Below are 25,198 nucleotides of genomic sequence, written 5' to 3'. Positions count from 1 at the left end.
CACCTTCATGCTTTCAGACATTTCATTGATAGAATCGCGAGGGTCTTTTTTTTATTCATGCCGTCCACGGTCTAGGTTAAATCAGGGGACCATTGATTGGCAATCAGCACATCTCGCAATCCTACTACATCCATTACCCCCACCTGCATTTCAATCTCCCTTACCTATCATCTGGTGCCTTATTTAGATGCCACGACTCGCCCTGCAATTTTATTCGTATCAAGAAATATATGCTTGGTCCAAAGGTTTTGTAAGGTTGCCTCAAGAAATACACTTTGTTTTGCTGCTTTAACGAATGCTAAACTTGTGGAAATGAGAGAAGAATGTAGCATGTAAATCGTAAGGGTGAAATGCACACAAACAAGCCTGCCAAATCAGACAGCGTCCTGGGTGAGCCTGTGCCATGTCTGTATATTAGGGAAACATTTTGGCGCAATAATCCCCCTTTTCTATGCAAAAAATAAATTCACAAAGACCAACACTAATTGTCACAGGCAGTTATAGTTCTGCTATTTAATGCCACTGAGACCAGGGTAATAAATAAGCGCAATTTCTCTATTTTTTCTCTCTCTGTCTCGAAGTTTGTGAGCTTTTAATGATTTGAATTGATTTTGAATTATAGTATGGGCAAAATCTACAGTACGGTGGAAGTGGGTTGTGTTCCTATATTGGGTTATGAAATGAATATTATGCTTGAGTTTAGGATTCATCCATAAGGGCTGCTTTAGTATCCATTCTTTGTGGATCTGGCCCTAAACTTGTACTCACCTAAGATCTTGAGTTCAGCATTAGAAAAGATGGGTCCGTATTTATTCTCTGCCACACACTGGTACATCCCTGAGTCGGCCTGCTGCACCTTGTGAATGGTCAGTTCTCCGTTCACTATTTCCAATCGACCCTGGAACAAAGAAAAAGTATTAAGGGATATCAGATATGTAAGGCAGTTTATTTATACAGATAGGCCATTTGTCCTTCTTCAAATTTACCATAATTTATTAACATCCTGAGTTTATATGAAGTTATAGGCAAGGCAAGTCAAGGTTATCTTTAAAGCACAATTCATACACAAGGCAATTCAGAGTGGTATTAATATATTAAAAAGTAAGACGTAATTCAATTTTGAGATTGCATTTAAGATACATTGTTAAAATAGAATAAAAAATTACATTTAAAAGACAACAACACAATAAAATAAAAAGCTACAATAGTGTGTAAACGTTTGATCATGTAAAAACGAGATACTGTTCCATTTATCTTTTAAATCCCCCTCTGGAGACGGGGGAGCGGTTAGCGGAGAGGCACATTTCAATTACCTTGTGTGACATCTGAGAATCTGCTCAGTGTTGATTGTGTTGATTGAAAATAAAGAACTTAAACTGATATATTAATTTCCCTAGTTGCAACAATACATTGCCGTAGATCTGAATATATATAAATAGAATATACTATACATCATGCTATTGTAATGGATATAGTACATTCAAAAGCAGGTGAATTTATATTGCGCTAGGTACCTGGGATGTCAAGGGCAAGCCGTTGCGTAGCCAGCGGTAGGTGGGCCTGGGTCTCCCCGTGGCCTTACACTCCCATTGCAGCTTCTCCCCACTGTCCATGTGAGTGTCATTAATCATTCTCACCCACTGAGGGAGGGCTGGGAGGGAGAGGAGAGAACAGAAAAAAAAAATTTGATTTAAGAAGGAGTCATTTATCTTTGAAACACAAGACAAGGTAACAGTAGGGTTTGGTTGGGTGTAAGTTGTATGGCAATAAACACATGCAGCAATTACAGGTGTACAGATGTTGGGTTTAAGATAGTGGTTGTGGTCAATGACTGAACATTAATCCCTTAATTTCCTCCCAAAAGGAAAAAAAAACATGTTTTATGGAAAACAAGTTGGAGACCTTTTTTGTATGCCTAATGAACTACATTTATGACAAAAAAGGAGTGCAATGAGTCTGGATTTGTGTGTGTGTGTGTGTGTGTGTGTGTGTGTGTGTGTGTGTGTGTGCGCTACCTAGTGGATTGTGTTTCCTGATTGTACCCAAACAGCAAAAAAAATAAAAATTATATACATCAAAAATTAAAATAAATACAAATAGCAACTAGTAAAAGCCCTCTTCTCAACTGCTGTTTTGCATCAGTTTGTGTGTACTGTTTGTAAAACATGTTATTTTGCCTGGTTCCAATGCATGGTTGGCACATAGCACAGGCCAACTATGGCAACAGCCTTTCCTCGGGGCCTCTTAACCAAGAAGCTTTTTTCCTCTTTAATTTCTTTGTCCGTGTAGAAAGTTGCTTGTGTTTCCAAGGCTGCAACCACCATTCCTGTCTATCACAACATGCTGAATAGAATCTCTTGATCTGAGAGTGTACAGGCTGTAGTGTAGACTCGCTTTTCATATTGCAGTCTCTTTCCCTGTGTACCGGCTTGAATACTGTATGTGCTTGTGCATTTTTCAATCCTTGTAGATTTACTAGGATATCAGAATAACTAGGACATTGTATAGGGGCTGGATCATACTGTCAGTCACTGAGACAAGCTTGTTTTTTAGTGTTTCTGGTTGTTTTGTATGTGTATGACACACTTTTATTGTTTTTTATATTAATATTATACACTGTATTTCTTTCATTTATTTTTCATATCGTTTGTCTTCATGCGCCAGGCACACTTTCTGTTGTATTGTTTTATTTGTATTGTTGTATTTCAATGTGTATTACTTTTATCCTCTACAGAACTTTGGTCAACTCTTGTTCTTTTTACATGTGCTATTAAAAAAAAAAACGGACTCTGACCTTGAAATTGTAATCAAATGTATTCATGCTCAGATTAGAAATAATCAGATGGTGATATTGGTGACAAAACAATAAGTATTAGGGACTACTAAGACCATATACAATTGACAGAAAAGTGCATAATATGGGAGCTTTAATACATATGTTAAATATATAGATTAGTTGTAATAGTAATCACTTTCATATAGAAATATCATGCATTGAAATAACATGTGCAACCAGTGTTGAATCACCCATTTTTCGAAGTTCAATTGTTATTCATAATGACTTGATATTATCATATGGCCATTATCATGCATTTGTACATTGGTAAAGCTTTAAATGCACATTGCTAAGAAGGAATTCTGGCCCTGACATCCTTACAGACATGTTTTCTTTACGTTTTCACAAAGCTTCCACAAAGATTTCAGACACATTCTTAAATCTTTGTGTTCTTATAGTTGTACCACCGGTATGACTGTGTGTGAACGAATTGAACCTGGAACCCTGTAAAGCGCTTTGAGTACCTTGAAAAGCGCTATATAAATCCAATCAATTATTATTATTAATTAAATACATTACAAAAATCATTTTATACAAATGAGTGAATAGCATGACACACCTAGCATGACCCATAATGCATAGTGGTGTCTATTTCCTGTACAATGTGTGAAAGAAAAAAATATGCCATTGAAATGCTTCTCCCATAGTATCATGCCAAGCACCTCCTTGGCTATTCTTTGCATATGGCACCTTCAGGAGAATACTTTGTGTGTGTGTCTGTGTCTGTGCCTGTGTTTGTGTGTGTGCCTGTGTGTGTGTGTGTGTGTGTGTGTGTGTGTGTGTGTGTGTGTGTGTGTGTGTGTGTGTGTGTCTGTGTGTGTGTGTGTGCGTCTGTGTGAGTGTGGGTTTGATTGAATGATTATGGTCAGGAGTGTCTGCCTCACAATGAAAGTTCAAACCACCAGCTGAACTGTGTAAATTACATTTGGCGTGAGGCAGCTACAAATTAGGTTTCACTATTCTCCTTGTGATGTCGACAGAATGGAGGTTGCCAAGGAGGTGCAGGGCCTTGGAAACGTGTCCTCCCATGGCTGAGGTTTAGTCTATTATCTGGTTTTCCTTTTGCACACGGCACAGACAGAGATGGATGTCGGACATGTATGAGATATGAGATAGGTTTATGATCATGGACATCACAGTTAATACAATGACTAGTCTTGCTAGATCTACATAATAACCTGATGCAAAAAGTTGCCTTGTTTCTTTTAAGAAGATCTATCACAAAAAATGTATCAAATAAATGTCATGGCAATCTATTTATTACATTTTGTGATAACTTGTGTGTAAAGTTGACATGTTGGTCATGATTTTTCAACATTGACAGGGTTCAATGTATAGACATTATGAATATGCTCACCAAATGTAATGGTATCTACCCCACAAAATTCAAAATATTGTGCACAACACAATGTGTGCTTCAAAACATCAACACGTTCACATTGGAATAGAACAAAAACATGCTCAGACTCACTGTAGACAGTAAAGCGCTTTTTTTTTTTTATACTTTATTGTAGGATCATATAGTATTTATGATGAGTTATTTTTACATTTACATCATCCTACAATTTTTTATTTTTTTTTATAAATGTAAACAATATAAATAAATGAATAAGTAAATAAATAAACAAAAACAACAAAATATAGTAATGATAAATAATATATATATATATATATATATATATATATATATATATATATATATATATATATACATACACACACACATACACATGCACATATACACATACACACATATACATATATACATATACATATATATACACACACATGTACACGTACATCCACACATGCCTAGGCCAAAATATATTTATTGTAGTACTGATATATATCAGTACTACATATGAAAAAAAAAGTAAAAAAAAAAATAAAACACACAACAAAAAAAAAGGAACACAGAAAGTATATACAGACGAGTTAAACTCTTCCAGCTCTTCACGACTTTCTTCAGAATATTAATAATAATAGTTTAATTACAATCCATATAGGTTAACCATTTATTCCATCGTATCGAACACTCAGTTTCTAGGTTTCTAATTTTATAGGTAATTATTTCCATTTCTAAAATATTAGATGACTTCCAGTTTTTAAAAGATGGTGGACTAGGTTTTAGCCAGTTCCTTGTTATCTGTTTCATTGCTGCTATCCTAAGTATCCTAAATAAGTATTTGTCTCTTTCCGATATGAGTTCAGCTGGTGTTACACCTAAAATTAAACAAGTAAAGTAAAGCGCTTTTTGATAAGAGTGCTATATAAGTGCAGTCCATTTACCATTCACCATAACATGAAACATCTCTGCAGAATGACCAATATTGCTTCCACAACATACAGTACAACGCATCAAAACACACATTAGAATAGAAAAAAACATATTCCCATACTCACTGTAGACCTGTAGTTGTCCTTTGAAGGCCGTGCCTCCTCGTGGGTTCTCCGCTTTGCATTCGTACGTTCCCGAGTCCTCCAGCTGAATGTTGGGAATCTCCAGCACGGCCTGGGACTTCCGTAGTCGGGCTTTTTTGGGAATGTTGCCGTTGATCTTTCTCCACGTGATGGTTGGCACTGGGCTGTGAGCAGAGAAGAGAATACCACTATATCGTCAGCATAGAGTACTAGGGTATTTGTATTTTTGTGAGCTCAATGAAATTGAAAATTAAATACATTTTATTTTGTATTGTCCGTTTCATCACGATTTGCGATTTAAGTGTATTCCAGAAAGTTGATGTAAAAGAAGTTCATTATATGTGTGATACAGATACTGTATATTAGCTTGGCTGTTCCAATATAGAACATTTTTGCTGAATTTATTGAAAAGGCGTGAACTAAGAGGAATACGTCATCATCATCATCATGTATTCACGTTTATTGTCATTTGAAATGTTTTGGTTTTTGACATGTGTCTAGGGACTATGGATGTACATTTGTGTTTTTGATAACTGCCATTTTTAAGTCTCGTATTCTCGATACTATTTGATGCTACAGTATTTGTTCTCATCAGATAAACTAACAAATAAATAAGTATGACGATCAAGCAGTATTTGCACACTGTGTAGGGTGAGAACTGCAATGTTACAATTCACCATTGATAAGATTACAAACCTTTTAAAAATGTGACTCTTTTCTTTCATACGACGTGATATCTTTGTTGACTACATGACTAATTGAAACAAAAAATCATCAAATCAATCAATAATGAAAATAACTTTTGTTCTTATTCAAAAATGTGTTTTAAATTAACAATGTCTTACTGTAACGACCAACAGCAATTACCTACAGATCAGAGTCAGTCCCTCATTTGCAATTCAATATTGACACACCGTAATGAGTATTAAATAGCGGAACATAAAGAGATATTCACTGATTTTGACAAAAAGTGATTTTGACAGCTTGCATTCTCGCTGACTCTGTCTCATTTTATAATTTCTTGAATACACGGGTAGTGAGAAAATAATAATCAAATCATCCAATTATGGAAATTCCTTTTATTCTTTGTCTTACATTGAGATATTTTAAATTAATGATGTCTAACTGTAACGACCAATCGGTGACCATCAATGACCTCTAGATCCGAGTGAGTCCCTCATTTGCGATTCCGTATTGACACAACGTAATGAGTATTTAATGTCGGCTTTTCGCTCTACATTTGAATCAGTGGCCTTTTGACCAAGCCTTGATATATTTACTATAGCAAACCACCAAGACATCACACACCCCGGGCTTCAGAGGGACAGGGACAATATTCAAATCAGGCTATTACAACTCGCCGGCGGAGATTCTTATGATTAGTGTTCAAGCAATGTCATCCATCGCTGTTTATTCATGAATTGCCCTATAGATCCTTATGATAGACAGCTAGCACATGCAGATAGATGGATAGAGAGAGGAGGGAGAGAAAGAGAGAGAGAGAGAGATAGAGAGAGAGAGGGAGGGAGGGAGGGAGAGAGAGAGAGAGAGGGAGGGAGGGAGGGAGAAAGGGGGGATGGAGAGAGAGAGAGAGAGAGAGAGAGAGAGAGAGAGAGAATGTCTTACTATCTCAGAGCTTGTGTGACAACTTGATTTGACAGGTGTCGGAAAGATGGAAATGTGACACTGTACAAACCACCAGCGAACCCATCAATCATGAAGCCAGGATGGAAGTGTTACATCTTGAGATTTTATTTTTATTAATCTTTTTATATCTGCTAGATTCTGAAGGACATGGAAGTGCTCTTGGCCGCAATAAACTTTAGAGATTAGGATTCAGAACATGAGTCTGCATTAAATAAAGCAGGGTATAGTCATATATGTTTTGTAACTATAGGTTGGATGATATTCATATACTATGCACATTTAGCTAATCATTCTTTCAGACTTTATTTAATATCGGTGTATCCTTGAGACCAAGCGCAAGAGAGTCTACAAATCAAAATAATATAAAATCAACAAACAAATAAAATGTTGGTGTATAGAGCGTGTCAGGGAAGGACCATAGGGGAGGGACCAAAGAGAACAAGTGGAGCGGTTGAGGTATTTGGATTCAAATCTCTATCCCAACTGCCATTTTCTCCCCAAATCCTCCACCCCAGCTTTAAATGATGATGTACAATGACGTTTCCGATACATCATTGGAAAAAATTATCAGATTAATTGATATCTATTTAATATGCATTTAATTAATCTACTGTCTGACGAACTGGAATTTGCCTTGTTTTAATTAGGCGTACATTAATCCGGTCAAGTAATGCATCAAACTATCATGAGTCACTGTCATCATTAGTGTCTTCTCATCAACAGAACAGACACCAATGCATTTTAGCAGTATGCTCAATCAATAACACATCTCATCTCGTACAGTTTGCTTACTAGGGGCAGAATCTAGTACCTCAGGTAAAATCAGATACATCTTGTCGAGCCCCTTTCCCCTGGAATCTAATTACACAGTGGACTTTATGTAAGGTTTTACAGTTTTCAATTTAAGAATATTCCCCATAGGCGACCTGTGCAGATTTAATCTTAATTGGCATTTCACACAATTGCTTTGACCTCATCTGAACGGTTCCATAATAAAAGGTTGAAAATTAAATCTAATATAAAAACGTAGTGGAGATTTGGTTCAGATTATTTAAAGGGGGAGTCAGCGATTCTGGAGAATGCTTGTTGTCAAAATCACTTTTTTGTCAACATCAGTGAATATCTCCTCATGATCCGCTACCTGTCTGTACTGTGTGTGTGTGTGTGCTGAAAGCCTAGGCTATGTAACCTAGTATGTAAACAAAGGGTATGTATGTTAAAAAAAATGGGGTCCACCGTAGCTAGCAACATGCCCGCTTAATGAGCCTAGGCTGTGTATTATCACTGGATCTTTTTCCTCTCACACAGGTAGCAGATCTAAAGGAGATATTCACTGATTAAGACAACAAGCGTTCTCCAGAATCACTGACTCCACCTTTAACTAAAGCTCTCAATTCATCTTTAAAAAAAAATGCACCTAAAACAATATTTGACCTCTATTCAAGCAAAAACAACTATCTTCCAATAACATGAACCATATATATGAACCACTATGACTAAAAATTACAATAATAGACATTTTCTGTTGCTGCCCACAATACAGCCCTTGTGTTCATGTATTGCTCAATTTGGAGAGAGTATCTACAAGGGTTTCGAGAGTTTGATTCCCTCTGGGGTCACTCAGACTAAAAGTATATCTTCTACTCTGGGGCTATTTGGAGGGAAGAATCCACCACTATATGGCCCATATATAACATTTTAAGTGGAAATGAGTGGGAGTATGTGAAACCCATCAAATGCACAAGGCCTTTTGACCTAAAAACCGAACGCCATACTCAAAATATCCCTTAAAATAAATGCAGCTAACACAGCATTGTACTTGTATCCATAGTTTCTCTTAAATAAGACTCTTCGAGCATGGGTTTTTAAATTGAATTGGTATATATTGAACATGTACAGATGGCTTTAACCATTCAGTAAAAATGGTTGGTGACAGTGAAACAAGTATGAAGTCACTTGCCCAGCGATGCCCAACAACAGTAAACAATGGTTATCATACACAATGAATCCACAAAAAAATATGAGTCACAAAATCATAATTAATAATGGATCTAGCAGACGTGACCTAAAGATGACATTTATAACTTCAATGCAAAACTCTTAAAAGACTATCTTCATTGTCTCTCCTTTTCACTTGCATCGTCTCATTGTTCTCTTTGCCCTTGACCCTCAATTACCAACTAGTGTTGCTGGTAAATATCAAAACAGATCATCAAATAAAGAACCTTTGGCATTCAGATACACACACACACACACACACACACACACACACACACACACACACACACACACACACACACACACACACACACACACACACACACACACACACACACACACACACACACACACACACACACACACAGAGAGAGAGCTCTATTGTCCTGTCTAAGTTCACGATGCCGTCATACATATTGATCAACAGTAGAACAAAACCCATTTTGACTTCATTCTCAGCGCTATATAAAGACTGGCATTTCTTAATAGGTTGCAACGATAACTCATTCATCTCTATGTGAAAGGCTAAGTCATAGGGATCACTGTCTGACTGAAAGCCATCATGCAGAAAATGACTTGATTGAGGTACTAGGCAAAGTGAGAAGATTCCAGCTGTTATACAAGCATCCTGAAAACTCCTGCTGCTATGCTTGATAAGGAATACTAAAGCGTTTGAGATTTTGATGCAGTGTCTATATATTCAGGAAATGACTTGCCATAATGTGGATAATTAATTAAGATCAAGGTAAACAATTATGAGGTCCTTATTCATCGCTAGATTACAGACTGTTTGCACTTAAGAAAAAAGGGACGCAGCGGCAATATGCATAATTCATGTGGAATAATAATTATAAACAAAACGTGGAGTGTAGCGGTGATAAAAGATTGTGTGTGTGTTTGTGGGCGATTAAAATATTTTCTTTCGATGTTGAAAAGGCACTTCAATGGCACTTTGCAGATGAACAGATGGAAATGTTTTTGCAATTTGAATGTTCAAATGCCTTTCCAAAATAGCCATGGTTCAGTCGTCGCAATTACTTTGAAAATGAACTCAATTTGAATAGAAAATATCTAAAAAGATTTATTTTATTTTTTTATTCATATACAAGGCAGGGATTCTAACTTTAGTAACTTTGAGAACTGGTTTGGGATTTTATTGTCTGTGGACATCAGTGTGTCTTCTCCCTCCCACTGGTTTGCCAATTCCATTATTTTTTATAGACATAACCTTGACTTTTCCTACATTCATAACAGACCCTGAAAGCACCCAGGGAAACTCAAGATACATTAGGCCTCTCAATTATGAGAACACATGTGTCCCCAGGGCTGAATTCCCTCTTCAGTCTGACACGCACACACACACACACACACACACACACACACACACACACACACACACACACACACACACACACAGCCCTCCACCCCCATGCACTAACATGCCATCTAACAGCCCAGCTCCGATGCTACACTTCCCTACTCTCACTTAACATCCTGCCCGAAGACAAGATATGCCTAGTCCCCATTCAGTTATAATGCAATAATGTATTTTCGAGTGGAGAAACGAAAAAAAACACACAGCGTATTACCTAAAGGATCTCTCGGCAACAGAGCAGTGATATCATGTAGTTTACCGTCTCCGTGGTTATTAATATGATGCGTTTGTAATAAGCAAATATCCATATTTGTTCAATTTGTCTTTGTTTACTCACTTCCCCAGAGCGAAGCACTCCAGCCTGACGGTGACTCCCTTGGCGGCCAGCACAGATGGGGGGAAGTGCACTTCAATTTTGGGCTCGTATTCACCCATGACTCCTGGAGAAAGGTTCAAACAAAAAAGGAATTGCAGACATTAGAACCAAGAAGATTGAAATAGGTACACTACTTACCCCACTATTTCAAAAGATAGTCATATTTTCTTGCAGTGTGCTCCACGGAGAATGGATATATACTGTACAGTGATATGAAGAAAATAGAGACATTTTCTTCTTACCTGTTCTACCTATTTAAGCAACTGCAGAAAGAGAAACAATTAAAGGTGGAGTCAGTGATTCTGTGGAATGCTTGTTGTTGTCAAAATCATTGAGTATCTCTTCACAATCCACTACCTGTCCGCACTGTGTGTGTGCTGAAAAAAAATGTGGTGTTAGGCTCTATATAAATGGGTATGATGCTAGCTATGGTGGGACCACACACACCAATTTACAGAGATTAGGCTGTGTTTTAACACCATTTGCCTGCAGACAGTACAGGCAGGTAGTGGATCATGAGGAGATATTCACTGATTTTGAAAACAAGCATTTTCCAGAATCACTGACTCCACCTTTAAGCTACAAATTTACTTTCTTGAGGTTTCCTGATGTATATAGCTCTGTCAAAATACACAAGATAAACTAAATCGTTAAGCGCACAGATGTGGGACTGAACATTTTGCAAACCGGCATCTGGCATCTTTTAACTATCCACATTTACTTTGTACACTGTTTATCACTAGGGTCAGTGACACTGGTTTGGATCAAATAAAGAAAAGCTGAATAATTATATTTTTGATCTCAACATAAACACTTTTAACCGTTTGAATATATTATCCAGGATTTGGCACAGTTAACAGATTGTACATTAAAAGTTTTCATATATTATTTTGGTGTAGTCAAAGCCAGACTTAAAATGCAGTCATTTGAGTCAAACTCGGCATAGGAAGGATATCGCCATCTGTTCTCGACCACACAAGTCCACCATATAAGAAATAGTAAGAAATAGCACATAAAATAAGCATAGACATACTATGGTAAACAAAATCAGATAAAATAGAATAGAAATAAAAGTGCTTAGCGCTGCAAACAAATCAAGACATTTTCTTTTTTAAAGTTCGATATAGAATGATACAGAAAGGCATTTAAGACCAGATCAGTAATTACCATAAAATACCCATAACATAATAACTCAGTGAATATACATATTAAAAACCATCTGAAAACAATGTTTGTGACTCCTTAATCATTACATTTAACAAGTTGCTGCTAGGAACAACTATGTTAAAAATATACATTTTACAAGTGCCATTCATACAGTTTAACAGAGCCTTGCCTCTCTAAAATCTTTGGGGGGAAAGGCATATCTTTGCTCCACAGTTTGAAAGCATAGTAGAAAGGGCTAACAAGCCATGGTATCACAAAAACACACCATTAAGTTGATGTACTAACAGATATTCTCCAGTGACAACAGAGGGACAAGTAGTGTGTTGTTTTCCTAAAGAATTGGAATCCATTCTAGAATCCCCCCAAAACACACTGCGAGAGGACACAGGTGATAGCGTTTGATCAGTCTAGCTAAGTGCCATTACCACTAACACCTCATCTCTTAGCTATAGCCGGAGGACATGTTTTTTTTTCTGTTGTTTATTCATCTGTATGCTAACAAGGCCATTTATATGCATTTGCCAGAACGATATGTCAAACCTAATTGGACAAATGTGGAGTAACAAAGCAAAACATTAAATATATAAGGTTGCTAGCGATGGAGAACTTTTGATTTTGGTGAATCAGTGAAATAACATTTTACCTTCTTTGTTAAAGTGGTAGGATGGCCTAGAGGAAAAGGTGTCCGACCAGAAATCATGAGGTTGCTGGTTCGATCCCCGGCACCAGACAAGAGGATGTTAGTTGTAAAACTAGTAGTGGCTGGTATAACGTCTACGGTGCCCACCATCTCTACCATTGTGTCCTTGAGCAAAACACACTCCAGGGGCGCTGTACTATGGCTGACCCTGCGCTCTGACCCCCTCTGAAGTTTGGTAACTTTGTATAAATACCAACCTACAGAGCCCAGGATGTGTATTAACACCATTTGTTTAGCGCACACTCTGTACGGACAGGTGGCAGATTGTGTGGAGATATTCACTGATTTTGACATCAAACGTTTGCCAGAATCCCTGACAACACCTTTAAATGAAAGTTTCAATATTACTAGTAAGAATTTTACTATTAAGAAGTCACAATGGTCACTGACAGACACACTGCTAACCTCAGCCCAACACCAAACATATCAGACCGCACGCATTGCACCGTAACGTTCATGATCAGTAAGATAAATGATCGCCGTGACATTTGAAAAGCCATAATTACATCTTGTGCTGCATGCTCCTGACACTTTTTATGTGACATAAATGAATGCATGCAGAGAAGGCGTGGGTGGCTATTGAATTGTGGCCCTACTATGTATGTATGGCAAAGGGAGTTTTACGATATTTGTTCCTAAGAACTTTTCAATTTCAATCTCATGCTCAACATTTATGGCTCCGAAGCAGCCCCCTTCACATATATAATGAATTTGCGATATTTCACTGGCTCATGCCCCATAGTATATTCAATATCATATGCATTCTCTGTCTGGCTACACTTGATAGAATTGAAAGAAATAATGGTGTACTAAAACATTATGGAGCCCTTATTTGCAGCGTATAGCATTGTATTTCATGTTGCGCGGTTTTATTTATTAATCACTTGAAAATTACAATTTGTGCCGTGCTTGGCTCTTCTGAGAATTAATTTCAAAGAACAGCATGATGCCTGAACTGAAATGCACCCGGACCCAAAGCTTCTATACAGTTTTATAAGCGCTCCGATGCGGTAATAGATAGAGGCGTTTTACGTGCCTCTCAGAAGCACTAAATAGCAGGAGAAACTTTCAAAACTTTGATGGAGAAAGTAGAAAAAATAAAATATAACAAATACAAAACAGACTGCATTCTTCGGATTTTTAAGGTTTGCGTCTCTAAAAAAAATATCAGAAATATTAAGAAACGCGGGGGCGCCTTTAGCTCAGTTGGTAGGGCGTCCCCCTCCCGGGCCGGGCCCAGCAGCGGACCTGGGTTCGATTCCCACCCGCGGTCGTTCTCTGCATGTCACTCCCCTCTCTGCCCCATTTCACCTCTGTCTCTCTGCACTATCAATAAAGCATGAAAAAAATGCCCAAAAAATATCTTTAAAAAAAATAAAAATAAAATAAATATTAAGAAACGCAGTAGGCCTATTATTAAAGCTGTAGTACGTAACTTATGTTGCCCAAATACGTAATTCTTAGTAATTACAACAATGCTGTCGGCCCATCTAAATGAGGTAAGCCTTTGGTAATCGCACATGGATTTTATTCCTTTTGCGCTTCTTGAGATTTTTCTGAGCTCCTGCGCCAAAATCTCTATGTATTTTTTAGCTGCCATACTGAGAATTACAGAGAGAGTTTTGTGGAGCTGATAGACTTAATCAACTTTGTGTCCATTAATTTGGCGATGGCTTGATGAAAAACTTACACACTATAGATTTTATCTTATTTCTTCTTGCATTAGTAAAATTGCATTAGGAAAATTAGCTCCCTCTATTTTCTCCATCTCCATTCACTTGAATTGGTCCGGCCAAATGCAGTAAAGCTGGACTGGTCTCCGTAATTATAATTGGACTGTCACACCCCTACTGTGGCACTCATAGGAAGATGGCCTAAAGGCAATCACTTCAGCCATGTTTTAAACAAGGAACTTGATTAACAATGTGCAAAATTCCGTAATATACTTAAAGACCTCTGATACTGTGATCTTAATTATTGATTGTTGATGAATGGATTTAAAAGCATGCATTTCGTCTTGAGGCTAAGGCAGTAATTGAATATGCAGGCAGGGGAAATGTCATATTTAAAAAAATGCATTTTCTCAGTAAACAGTAAAACGCTTTGAAAGGAGCTGTGGAACTATGCTGTTGTTGTTTACCATAGCAGTTGTTGCTGCTTTCTTGATCCAAGATTTTCAGTAAGGGACTCATGTGTTGTATTGACTTCAACACTAATAATATGTTGGTTACTAAAGATTCATGCTGACATTGAATACTGCTAAGAGCCATACAAATTCAAAAACTATGCATCTGAAAAAAGTAAGTTTTGTCAATGCTTATATCAGTGTTAAGAAGGAACATAACACCAACAGTGCTGCATCCCAGTTGGAAGCTGTAAGTAAAAACAATAAATAAATGCCCAGTGCTGTCTTTCTGACATACATTTGAGATATATTCATATACATGGAGTAATTGAGGAGCGTTGGTTATGTATGGATGACTTACACAATTTGTTGCTGTGAACAAATTATAATTTTTGATTTAGTTGCTGTTTAGTGTTACTCCCTCTATTGAATTCCATGTTAATTGAATTATAGCAGCTTGTTCCACTAATTTAAGTTCATAACAAATATTTTACAATAATCCGGCACTGACAATTATAGCTATCTAGTACATCTTCAGTAAAAGTGTGCCACATAAAAATGTAAATAGACACAAAGTAAAAATGGTAGGTCACAAGAGACCAGTCTGGATTTTTCTTAAATCTTCATCTCTACATTACTTATTGAAATGCTCTTAATGACAAAAAATGTATTGGAATTTGGTAGAAATGTTGTCAGTAGTTTATACAATAAAACCAAAATGTTCATTCTACTCAAACATATGCCTATAAATAGTAAAACGAGAGACACTGCACATTTGGAGTGGTCTCTTCATTTTTTCCAGAGCTGTATATATAGCTTTTATAACTGATAGGCAAAATATGTGTAAAAGATGATAGCAAAAAAACACAAAAACATAATATCCTGTTCCATATTTACAGCTATTTCATTTCGCTGCACCATTCCTCTATCATAAACAAACCCTTATATGTGTTTGGTTCCTCAGCCATTCCAAAGGCAGCGCTATAATCCACAATAATATTATGCAATTGCTTCTACATACAACAGATAAATCAAACAGAGTGTGTTCCTCCTGCTATGAACTTATATATGCTTCAAAAACCCATGCATTTTAGTCCAGTGTTCAACATTCAACGCTTAGCCCTGATCTGCTATATGCGGACTGTGTGTAGACGATCAATGGCTTCCAACTGAGTATAATGGAGCCCAGATGCTTGTTTTGATTAAGAGAGTCATGGTTGGATTTGACAGTGGTGGTGAGCCGCCCCCGCTTGCTCGCACACACGCACACACACACACACACACACACACACACACACACACACACACACACACACACACACACACAGACAGACAGATCTAGCTTGAACCGTCTCCTGTTCTGTCATAATCGCTCACTTTTACAGAGGCACACACAGCTGGTGGTATATCTGATTGGTCTGATTCCAGTGACCCAGGGTTTCACACACACACACACACACACACACACACGCACACACACACACACACACACCATGGGGACATTTGGGTTTCTACTGGGAGGTCCGCCAAGGCAATTTTCTGCATTTTATACCCTGATTCACAATATAGAAGGCGGCTGAACATTGTGACATTTGCAAAAGCCAGAGATGCCAGATCGTTCTATTGGGATAATGGACCAACAGCTGTACTGGTTTGATTCTGGCCATGCTGTGTTGTAGATCTGAGTGTTGTACTATAGCACATGTATCCTAGCCACATTGTGAATTTAACACTGCAAAGTTCATTCCTCCTTTGCCACTGATTTTTAAGCTGAAACACTGCAGGCAAATACAAAAAAAAATATTGTTTTTCCAAACCATGGTACATTTTGAGATTGTTGTCTATTTTGCTGCCGTAACAAGTATTACCCGAGGCATCGGGTAATGTGAGCCACCCCCTGTATCTAGGCAACGGAAAACATTTGTGGTCATGTGAGATATATGTTTTCAAGCCCCTCTCGTTTCCCCATGGCTCTGAAAGAGAGGACCTCATGGTGCTGTGGCAAGCATGTTTTTTTCACCAAAATAGGTATTTTGCATGTAAAAGTAAATGTTCTTGCTGTCAACTTAATCAACTGTTGTGCCAAAACAAATGTATTCACGTAGAAAAACTTCTATCATACGTGTTGATGAACTACCAACATATGAAACCATGTGATGCTGATAACTGAAGATTAGCCTGAAATGCTAAGAGAGGTAGTTTTTTCTCAAATTGTGGTGGTGGGGGAAAATGAGCCACTGTCTCACTTTCCCCCACCATGAGGCACAAGTTAAGTTTAGTCTTAAACATATTTTAATGTAATATTACAGAACATATGTTTTATTTTAATGTCATACACATTGTAGAAAAGCCATCATGCCAAGGAAATACACCAGGAAGACGACCTGGGGCAACCACACGGAAAGAGCACCTCATCTTTCCCTGTAACCTTCAGGGATGGAATGTAGAGTAGGCCTAGTTGTAGAGTATGACAGGCTGATGTTATAATCCAGTTGGGTCTTCTCCTGTGTTCTGAGTCCCAGGCTGTTCTCGCTGGTTCTGATTTTCCTATGCTTTGACCCCCAGACACTAGCTGGCTCTAAGGGTCCTGTGTTCTGACCCCCAGACTGTGTTCTAATCTAACTGGTTATATCTTTCATTTGAATCTTATTAAAACCTTTTGAATTATAATATGTTGTATTTGATTTTGTTCAGAGTTACTTTCAAGTGTTTAGAACATTTGCTTTGCTTAATTGACCAAACCCCATCATTCTTTTACTAGTCCGACCTTAGTTCTGGAATGTGTGGCTAGCTTTCAGGATTCTTACTGTTACAATTTGTGTTATGGTAGTTTCAGAGTGGAAAAAGTAAGCGGATCAGTTTACCCCACAGCTGGGGTAAAGTGAGCCACATGACAACTTTTTGTAAAACAATCATATTTTCACTGCCCTTTGTCTTCTGCTAATGCCCATTTCTAGGAAACATCCTGAATTAACGGGAAATGTGTACATTTGAGTGATCAATTATTTTAGCTCCCTTAGAGGGGAGCAAATGTAAAAAGTGGCTCAGATTACCCCATTCTCCCCTACATGTCTAGCCTTCAAAAAATAATAATAGGCAATCCCTCTCTTTATTCAAGAATCCACCTACCATATTAACAAGCTTAACGCAGACTGACCAGAAGCTCTTTTTACTGTATTTTTTATCTGAGTTAACTACAAAGCACAATTTGTGTTAAGTGTTATGCATGTCTCTGAAGGCCATTTCATACAAGGTTAAATACAGAGTGGGTCCTCAAAGGTAGCGATTCTGGAGAATGCTTGATACACAGCCTAGGTTCTGTACTGGTATGTTACAGTTTTTTTCGATTGCTAAACCACAGTGGGCACAACTGGAGCGACATGTACAAAACTCTAAGTTTCACTGCCACACAGAAGTGTGGCAGTGAGAGTGTGGATGTGTGGAGGAAGACCTAGAAGACATTGAGCTGTAATTGTTGATGAAATGCAGTAAGGGCTACAGTCAGTGCGTTTCCATGGCACAACTAGATTGGATTAAGACATATATCGAACTAGACACTCGAACGGACCGTGTCACTTGTCTGAGTATACATGGCCTTTCAGAAATCGGATACATGTCCGATGCATGGCTGTCTCCACTATGCTAGGTGGCGCTGTATGCGATATCCGATCCCTGTATACATGCAGAGAGAATGCCGACAATGAACGAGTTATCTAGGTGTTCTTATCCGACTTCTCTTGTCCGTTATTGTGCTGATTTGTGTGCGAAGTAGATCGGATGAAGGTGTTTACATGCAGTTTAAAAGTCCTGTTGAAGTCTTATTCGTTTAGTTACCCGATTATGAGTCTGCATGTAAACGCACTGACTGATAGACCCTGTTGTGAATCATGGTATCATTGAAAGAGACAGGGTTGAGAGTGCAACCCAATCTGCAAAGATCTAAAGTTGCATCTGTAATAAGGATTGTACAGCAAACAAACAGCTTACAGTTGCATCCTTATAGTAAATAACAACAGGAATTGATTTCTGTATTACAATTATAGAATATACAAGAATAGAATATACAAGGATAAATATTATATTATTATATTTGGAAATGTTTTCAAAAACATATACAATATGTATATATCGAAGAAAACCTCTGATTTCCATTTATTTTTGTTTATACGTAAACATAACAGCTATGTTATAAAATAAACAATTTCATGTGAAAGAATTTCACCCTTTCCTCAAAGAAAATATTACGTAAGTTGTGTGAAGTAACTCACATTATTCAAAAGATTCAAAGTTTGTAATTTGAGTATTGGGGTTTGATGCCAGTGTTTATACTCTGAGTATGATCTGAGTGACAATATGTGTTATCTCAATGAGGCTGGTTCATAGTGTTTGCTGCACTGAGCCTAGTTTGCAGGTGAAGTGAACTGTTCAGCTCCAGTGACTGTTGGTAGTGCAAAATGTAGAGTTTTGCACATTGAGCTACAGTTCTGCCCACTGTGGGTTAGCAATCAAAAAAAAACTGTAACATATGGTGTGTCATCAAAGGAGCCCACTGTAGCTATAGCAACATAGCAGTTTACAGCTGTTTACAAACACCAGCTTTTTGTTTCATCGAACACAACACACAGTACGGACAAGTAGCGTGCCCGTGAGGAGATATTCACAGATTTTGACAACAAGCATTCCCCAGATTCACGGACTGCACCTTTAACAGTTATGTTGCAACGTTTGGCAACAAACCTGTCTCAGAAAAAAAGGAATTGAAATTTGCAGCCCTGTGTCAGCCTCACTGGGGCTATTATCTCACTGCTTCTTTGAAACCTTGACAATGACAGGCACCTGTGTGTGAAGTGAGTGACGTTTTTTCTACTCAAACGTAACAAAAGGCCTTTAGGTGGAAATCCAACACACAAACAGCTCCACACAAACAGATCCTGTGAGGCTAGTATAAAAGACTCCCCTCCACAGCAAGGGCCATTGATTCGGTTAATTTTATGCTCGGAAAATGATTTCCCCGACGGCCGGTTTCAACCAGAGCACATTGTGAGCGGGAGAAGGGCTCCCAACACTAATGTAAAGGCATTACTCACTATCTTTTTACAGTGTGTGTGGAATACAGATTGCATTGAAAATAACAAGAGGCTCAGTGGGCAAAGCTAGGAGATGGCCCAGGCTTTTATTAACCGTAATCGGGTCGGTAAGATTGTTGCCAAGAACGCATTATAATGTCATCAAATAAACCAGCAGAATGTAGAATGTGATTTTATGATCTGTGCTAAACAAGTTCACAGGGAAGATATAATGTAATAGATCTAAGGATAAATAAATAAATAAATGAAAACTAAATTTAACAATTTTACACTTTTAAGGCGAGACACTGCAGGCAAAAACATTGTTGCAACATGTTGTAGCATTGGTCAATATAGCCATTTTTGTCTTTTTTGCCTCCATAACATTTCTTCTTTCATAGTGTGTGGTACACAATGTACATTATGGTGTTTGTTTGAGTAAACCCTGTCTGTTTGCGTCTGTGTATTTCTCCTATCCAACCATCTTTAACGGACATTATTTATTTTCAATACTCTGAACGAAACATCTCAACTTCCAAAGCACTAACATCAACTACACTTTCCATAATACTTTTTAGAAATATTCTGAAAGTTATTACAGATGGATCTTATATTATAATGGTAATGTCTGATGTATGATACCCCCAAAAATGATTTTTTTAGACCTGTACATACAATTTTTGTGATCTATAAAAAAGTACTTTTTTTCAAAGACTCTCTATGTATGACACAAAAAAAGCATTTCAGTAAGAACTATAAAAAGTAAAAAAAAAATCTGTATTCACCATTTGTTTTGTGAAAACTTTGGACACTAATATGGTGTAAAAGTAAAATAAATATTGAAAACGTGCGCATAATAAGTCAGATATTGGCAAATGTGGATATGTATTCAATACATTTCTGAAAAATGCAGTGTCTGGCCTTAAATGAACAAAGAGAGGACGCTGCCTGGACAATACTTTCCCGTGTTTTTTATCCCATGAAATCTTAAATGAACAAATCTTTTGTCTAGCCTAAGGATGGGCGGGGTGGGGGCATTCATACAAAATACAGATCAGGGTAATGTATAATTGTTGCTTATAAATCTGCCATAGCCTTATTACCGTCAGTTCTCAGTGTTAGCGGGGTAGGCGGGCTCATAACCCGTGCGTTGGTCACTCTGTTCTTGACCAGACAGATGTAACTCCCCACGTCAGACGGCTGGACCTTGGAGATGTAGAGGTTCCCCGTCTCCTGGGAGATAAACCGACGACTGTCCTCCGCCACAAACGAGGGGAACTCGTTAAAAACCCAACTGTAGATTATCTCTATGGAAACAAGTGGAGAAAATACAATTAGAAGAATCAATATTCAAGATTTTTTTTTTCAAAGTGTGTGTTGTCATATGCACAATAAGAAACATGTTCTCAGTCATACAATGAAATTCTTCCTTTGTTTTGCACAGACCGAATGCCACGAAAGAAACATGAAAACATGGAATATACTGTACAAAAAACTGCAGCAGATAATTCCGTGGCTATTTTGTGTTTTGACCACTTTGTTTTTAAAAAACCTGACAAAAATGCAATTTTTAAGACCTGTACATTGTATTATTTTTGTATTTATAAAAGGAAAAAAGGCTGTATCCACAATATGCTTTGAAAACACTTTGGACTCTAATATGTTGTAAAAACAGGAACTTGTTAAAAACCCAGGCCTATGGAGTACATATTGTGTGGCTATTTTTATGTTTTGACTATGTGCCCATCCTGAGAAAAACTATGTTAGGCTACTTTGGCTTTGATCTGGCTTCAACACCTATACACATATTGACCTGCTTATTGTCACACTTGCTACAGTACTACTAATAACACATGCTACTTGTGTAACATAGTGTAACTTATTTTGCTTCCATACTCTCGTAGTTTACCACCACCGTTATGACTGTGTGTGAACGAATGGAACCTGGAACCCTGTAAAGCGCTTTGAGTGCCTTGAAAAGCGCTATATAAATCCAATCCATTATTCGTTATTATTATACCCGTGTACATAACCCAAGTTGTGTATTGACACCAGATTTGTTTTTCAGCACACATACAGTACAGACAGCTAGGGCATTGTGAGGAGATATCCACTGATTTTCAAGTGACTTTGGCAACAAGTGTTCTCCAGAATCACTGACTCTGCCTTTATAAAAACTTTTTTTTTAAAAGACCAAAACTATAGTCGTCAAAGTGACCCTGAATTAGGAATGATGGATAGACGGATGGATGTGCTATGACTATGATGAATTTATTTCAGGGTCGGTGGCTCAATCCACCGCCTGTGTCCTGGGGCAAGATACTGTACCCCAAATTGCACCTGATGGTTAGCTTGCACCATGTGTGTGTGTGTGTGTGTGTGTGTGTGTGTGTGTGTGTGTGTGTGTGTGTGTGTGTGTGTGTGTGTGTGTGTGAGTGAGTGAGTGAGTGAGTGTGTGACAATCAGACAAACTATGTAAAATGCATGTTGAAGAATTAACGCTACATACAGTAAGTGCAGTCCATTTACCATGAGCACAGGGGAAGCTTTGACAGCATGCTGTTTGCTTTATGTATTAACCGTCGTCATATTTTAGCCTCATAAAAGTAAAACACTATTTACTGTACCAACAACATAAAAACTGGATCGCAGGTGCTCAACGCCATGAAATGAATTCCAAATTATGTTTTACTCACGAGACCTGTTTAATTTTAGTGGCACTAAAAACATCTCTAAGTCTTCCTCCTCCCAACTCATTTAAACCCAAACATTGTTTAACACCTCTATGCTTATTTAATATAATATGAATTTCAAATGTGACACGCTCTGACTCACAGGGGCATTTATCACACCGGCACATTTTATGGCTGTGGCATTTTTAAAAATAGTTTTAGTTGTTGGAGATCATTTGTCATTTTAATGCCGTCGGATAACTAATTTATTATTTTACCTGTGTTGTGTTTTCAAGCACAATCCGTCAACAAAATAAACGCTCCATAGCCTGTTGATTCGGACCTTAGAAGTCTAACGATGTGGTAATCGATATGTGACAAAGCCGGTTCAAGCAACATTAACTTTTTGAGTCTAGTATGATAATTATACGATCAATGTGTGTATAGATACATATAGGTAAAGCATTAAAGGTGTTAAAGCTACAGTGCGTAACTTCTGTCGCCTCCCCCATGAATAATTCTGAGTAATAAAACACTGTAGACGCATCTAGATAAGGTAAAGCCTTCAGTGATGGCGCATGGGTTTTATACCTCCTGCTGTACGTCCAGGTTTTTTCTTAGCAGTAGTATCAACAATAGTAACATTTCTTTGGGCTCTTCTTGGGATTTTTCTGAGCTACTGCACCAGTGTCACAGGGCGACACCAGTTTTAAATGCTGCCATACTGAGAAATACAGAGAGAGTTTTTTGGAGCTGATAGGCTTAAACAAATAACATTTTCTTAAAACAATATTACAGTGAAAAGGAAACAAATAAAACCTTCCTAAACTAAGACAAGTCATTCATCAAAAGTTGCACGGCATTTCGTCAGGTTTTAAAATGTCATATCTGTCCCTTTGAAATAACAATTATCATGGATTTTATTTATAAAGCACACTTCAACATACAAACTACATCTCAAGGTGCTTTTATACAATATAAGCAATTTATTTGATGTCCTGTCATCTTTGATTTCATATCTTCATAAAAACAATATAATAATATCGCCAATATAAGACCAAAGTATTAAAACTACTCCCCCAGTGTTTTGACACACTACACTTTAACATTGACGTTATGCAACGATCTTTGCTGTAACATGTCATCGCGCTTAATTGCACTTCAAACGCTTGAGCGGTTATTTATATAATATAATATTCTGTATCGATTATGTCAGTCAGTTCAATATAAGCAATGTACCATGTACAATGTAACTGTCTCTTATGACAGTAGGTCATCATAACTGAAACATGGGTCAAAGTGATTATAATTTGATGTCAATCACACGTTTGACCATTCAAGATTAGAGTAAGACTTGGTTAAAGCTATACTGCGTGACTTTTTCATATTTATATATAAATGTTGGTTACATTCAAGCCATCGCCAAAATAGTTGAGACAAAGTTGATCAGGCCTATCAGCTCCACAAAACCATCTCTGTTTTTCTGTGCTCAGACATCATAAAAGGGTCGACAGAAGTTACGCACTGTAGCTTTAAAGGTGGAACGATAAAAGCATGTAGTACAGTGGGCTCGACCTTTTAAATGCAATGAAAAAAAACCCGACGCAGACCAAAATGCAACAGCTGTGCAGTGATGGATGGAGAACTTTAAGCACTATACACTTCAATATGTCAATCATTATGCTTCATTGATCACTATAGGATTTTTTTTTTGTTTTAGTAGCTCTTCTCATTCTCTCACTGGCTCTATGGTTTGCTATTATGTCATTCAAAATGGCCCCTAGAAATGGAAGCGTGGCTTAAGTGCACTTGGCAAACATTCCCACGGGTGCAGTGCAGCGGTACAACACACAGCCGAAATGATTCATGGCTCACACAAGAGGTTATACATTAGAAGGATACCAGCAGAGAGGGTTATCTGAGATATGCCATTATAAAGAGCAGTTGCCCATGCTCTGCCTATGTGATATAATTGGCTGTGTAACATTTCTTTTCATTTCTATATTATAATGATCCAGTAACTTTGATCTCTGACAATCTGAGAGTCGCCAGCTCTGAGTCACCATAACCTAAAGTCTTACCACACTTATCATTATAACAGTAGGATATGAATTAATGGACAAGGGACTGTATGGGTCCAAAAACTAACCATCAGAATACAATGCAATACATACATATTATTACTCGGCACTGATACATGCTGTGTGCTGATTTGTCAATCACAGCATTCTACGGTCCGTTATTTCTCGATAATGCCCCGCTGTCAAGGAAAATTCACTATTGCAAGTTTGGCCACATATTTTTCATGGTTACAGTTGCTATGAGGAAGTTCCAACCGTAGCGAACAATGTCTTGTACAGTAAGCAATACAAACGTTTTTTTTTCTAAATCAATAAAATCAAACTTAAAATAATGTTTTGCTTTATTGAATTGATTAATAGCCGTGTAATACTACTGTTCACCTTGTCAGCCTTTATTTTTGGAGAGTGACCCATTAGTTAATACATTATCCATTACATACAAACATAATTCACCTTAGCACAGTTATAGAATCACATGTCATGGAATCGTGAATCGTGAATTTTTTTTTTTTTTTTTTTTCATATGACTGAATGTCTCTCACTCTTACCTGGGGAGTGTGGAGGAGGTGTACACATGAGCACCACACCTTGGCCTTCACGCACAGACACCCCTCCTCTGGTCTTCCCACTGAAAGCGCCAAGATCTGGAACGAGAGGGGACACATTTTATCATCAGCAACACGGTAAAATATTAGAATTTTGAGGTGGTGGCACAATGATGAAGCTTTCGTCTA

The 25,198-nt window shown here is 37.6% G+C and overlaps 1 protein-coding gene across 1 annotated transcript in view; it reads right to left on the bottom strand.

The window, feature by feature from the left end:
- Positions 1-25,198, bottom strand: part of cntn5 (contactin 5) — a gene marked incomplete at both ends in the record, with an annotated part of 116,436 nt that overhangs the window by 43,646 nt on the left and 47,592 nt on the right. Inside the window, 6 exons of the mRNA XM_080024729.1 lie at positions 769-898; positions 1,515-1,651; positions 5,240-5,421; positions 10,615-10,717; positions 20,815-21,018; positions 25,013-25,108. Of these exons, the coding sequence (XP_079880855.1) occupies positions 769-898; positions 1,515-1,651; positions 5,240-5,421; positions 10,615-10,717; positions 20,815-21,018; positions 25,013-25,108 (852 nt within the window). The remainder of the gene's footprint in view (positions 1-768; positions 899-1,514; positions 1,652-5,239; positions 5,422-10,614; positions 10,718-20,814; positions 21,019-25,012; positions 25,109-25,198) is intronic.

Source organism: Ammodytes marinus (assembly GCF_949987685.1).
Source record: "Ammodytes marinus genome assembly, chromosome: 3".
Classification (NCBI taxonomy): domain Eukaryota; kingdom Metazoa; phylum Chordata; class Actinopteri; order Uranoscopiformes; family Ammodytidae; genus Ammodytes; species Ammodytes marinus.
This window is presented reverse-complemented; position numbering and strand designations above follow the sequence as displayed.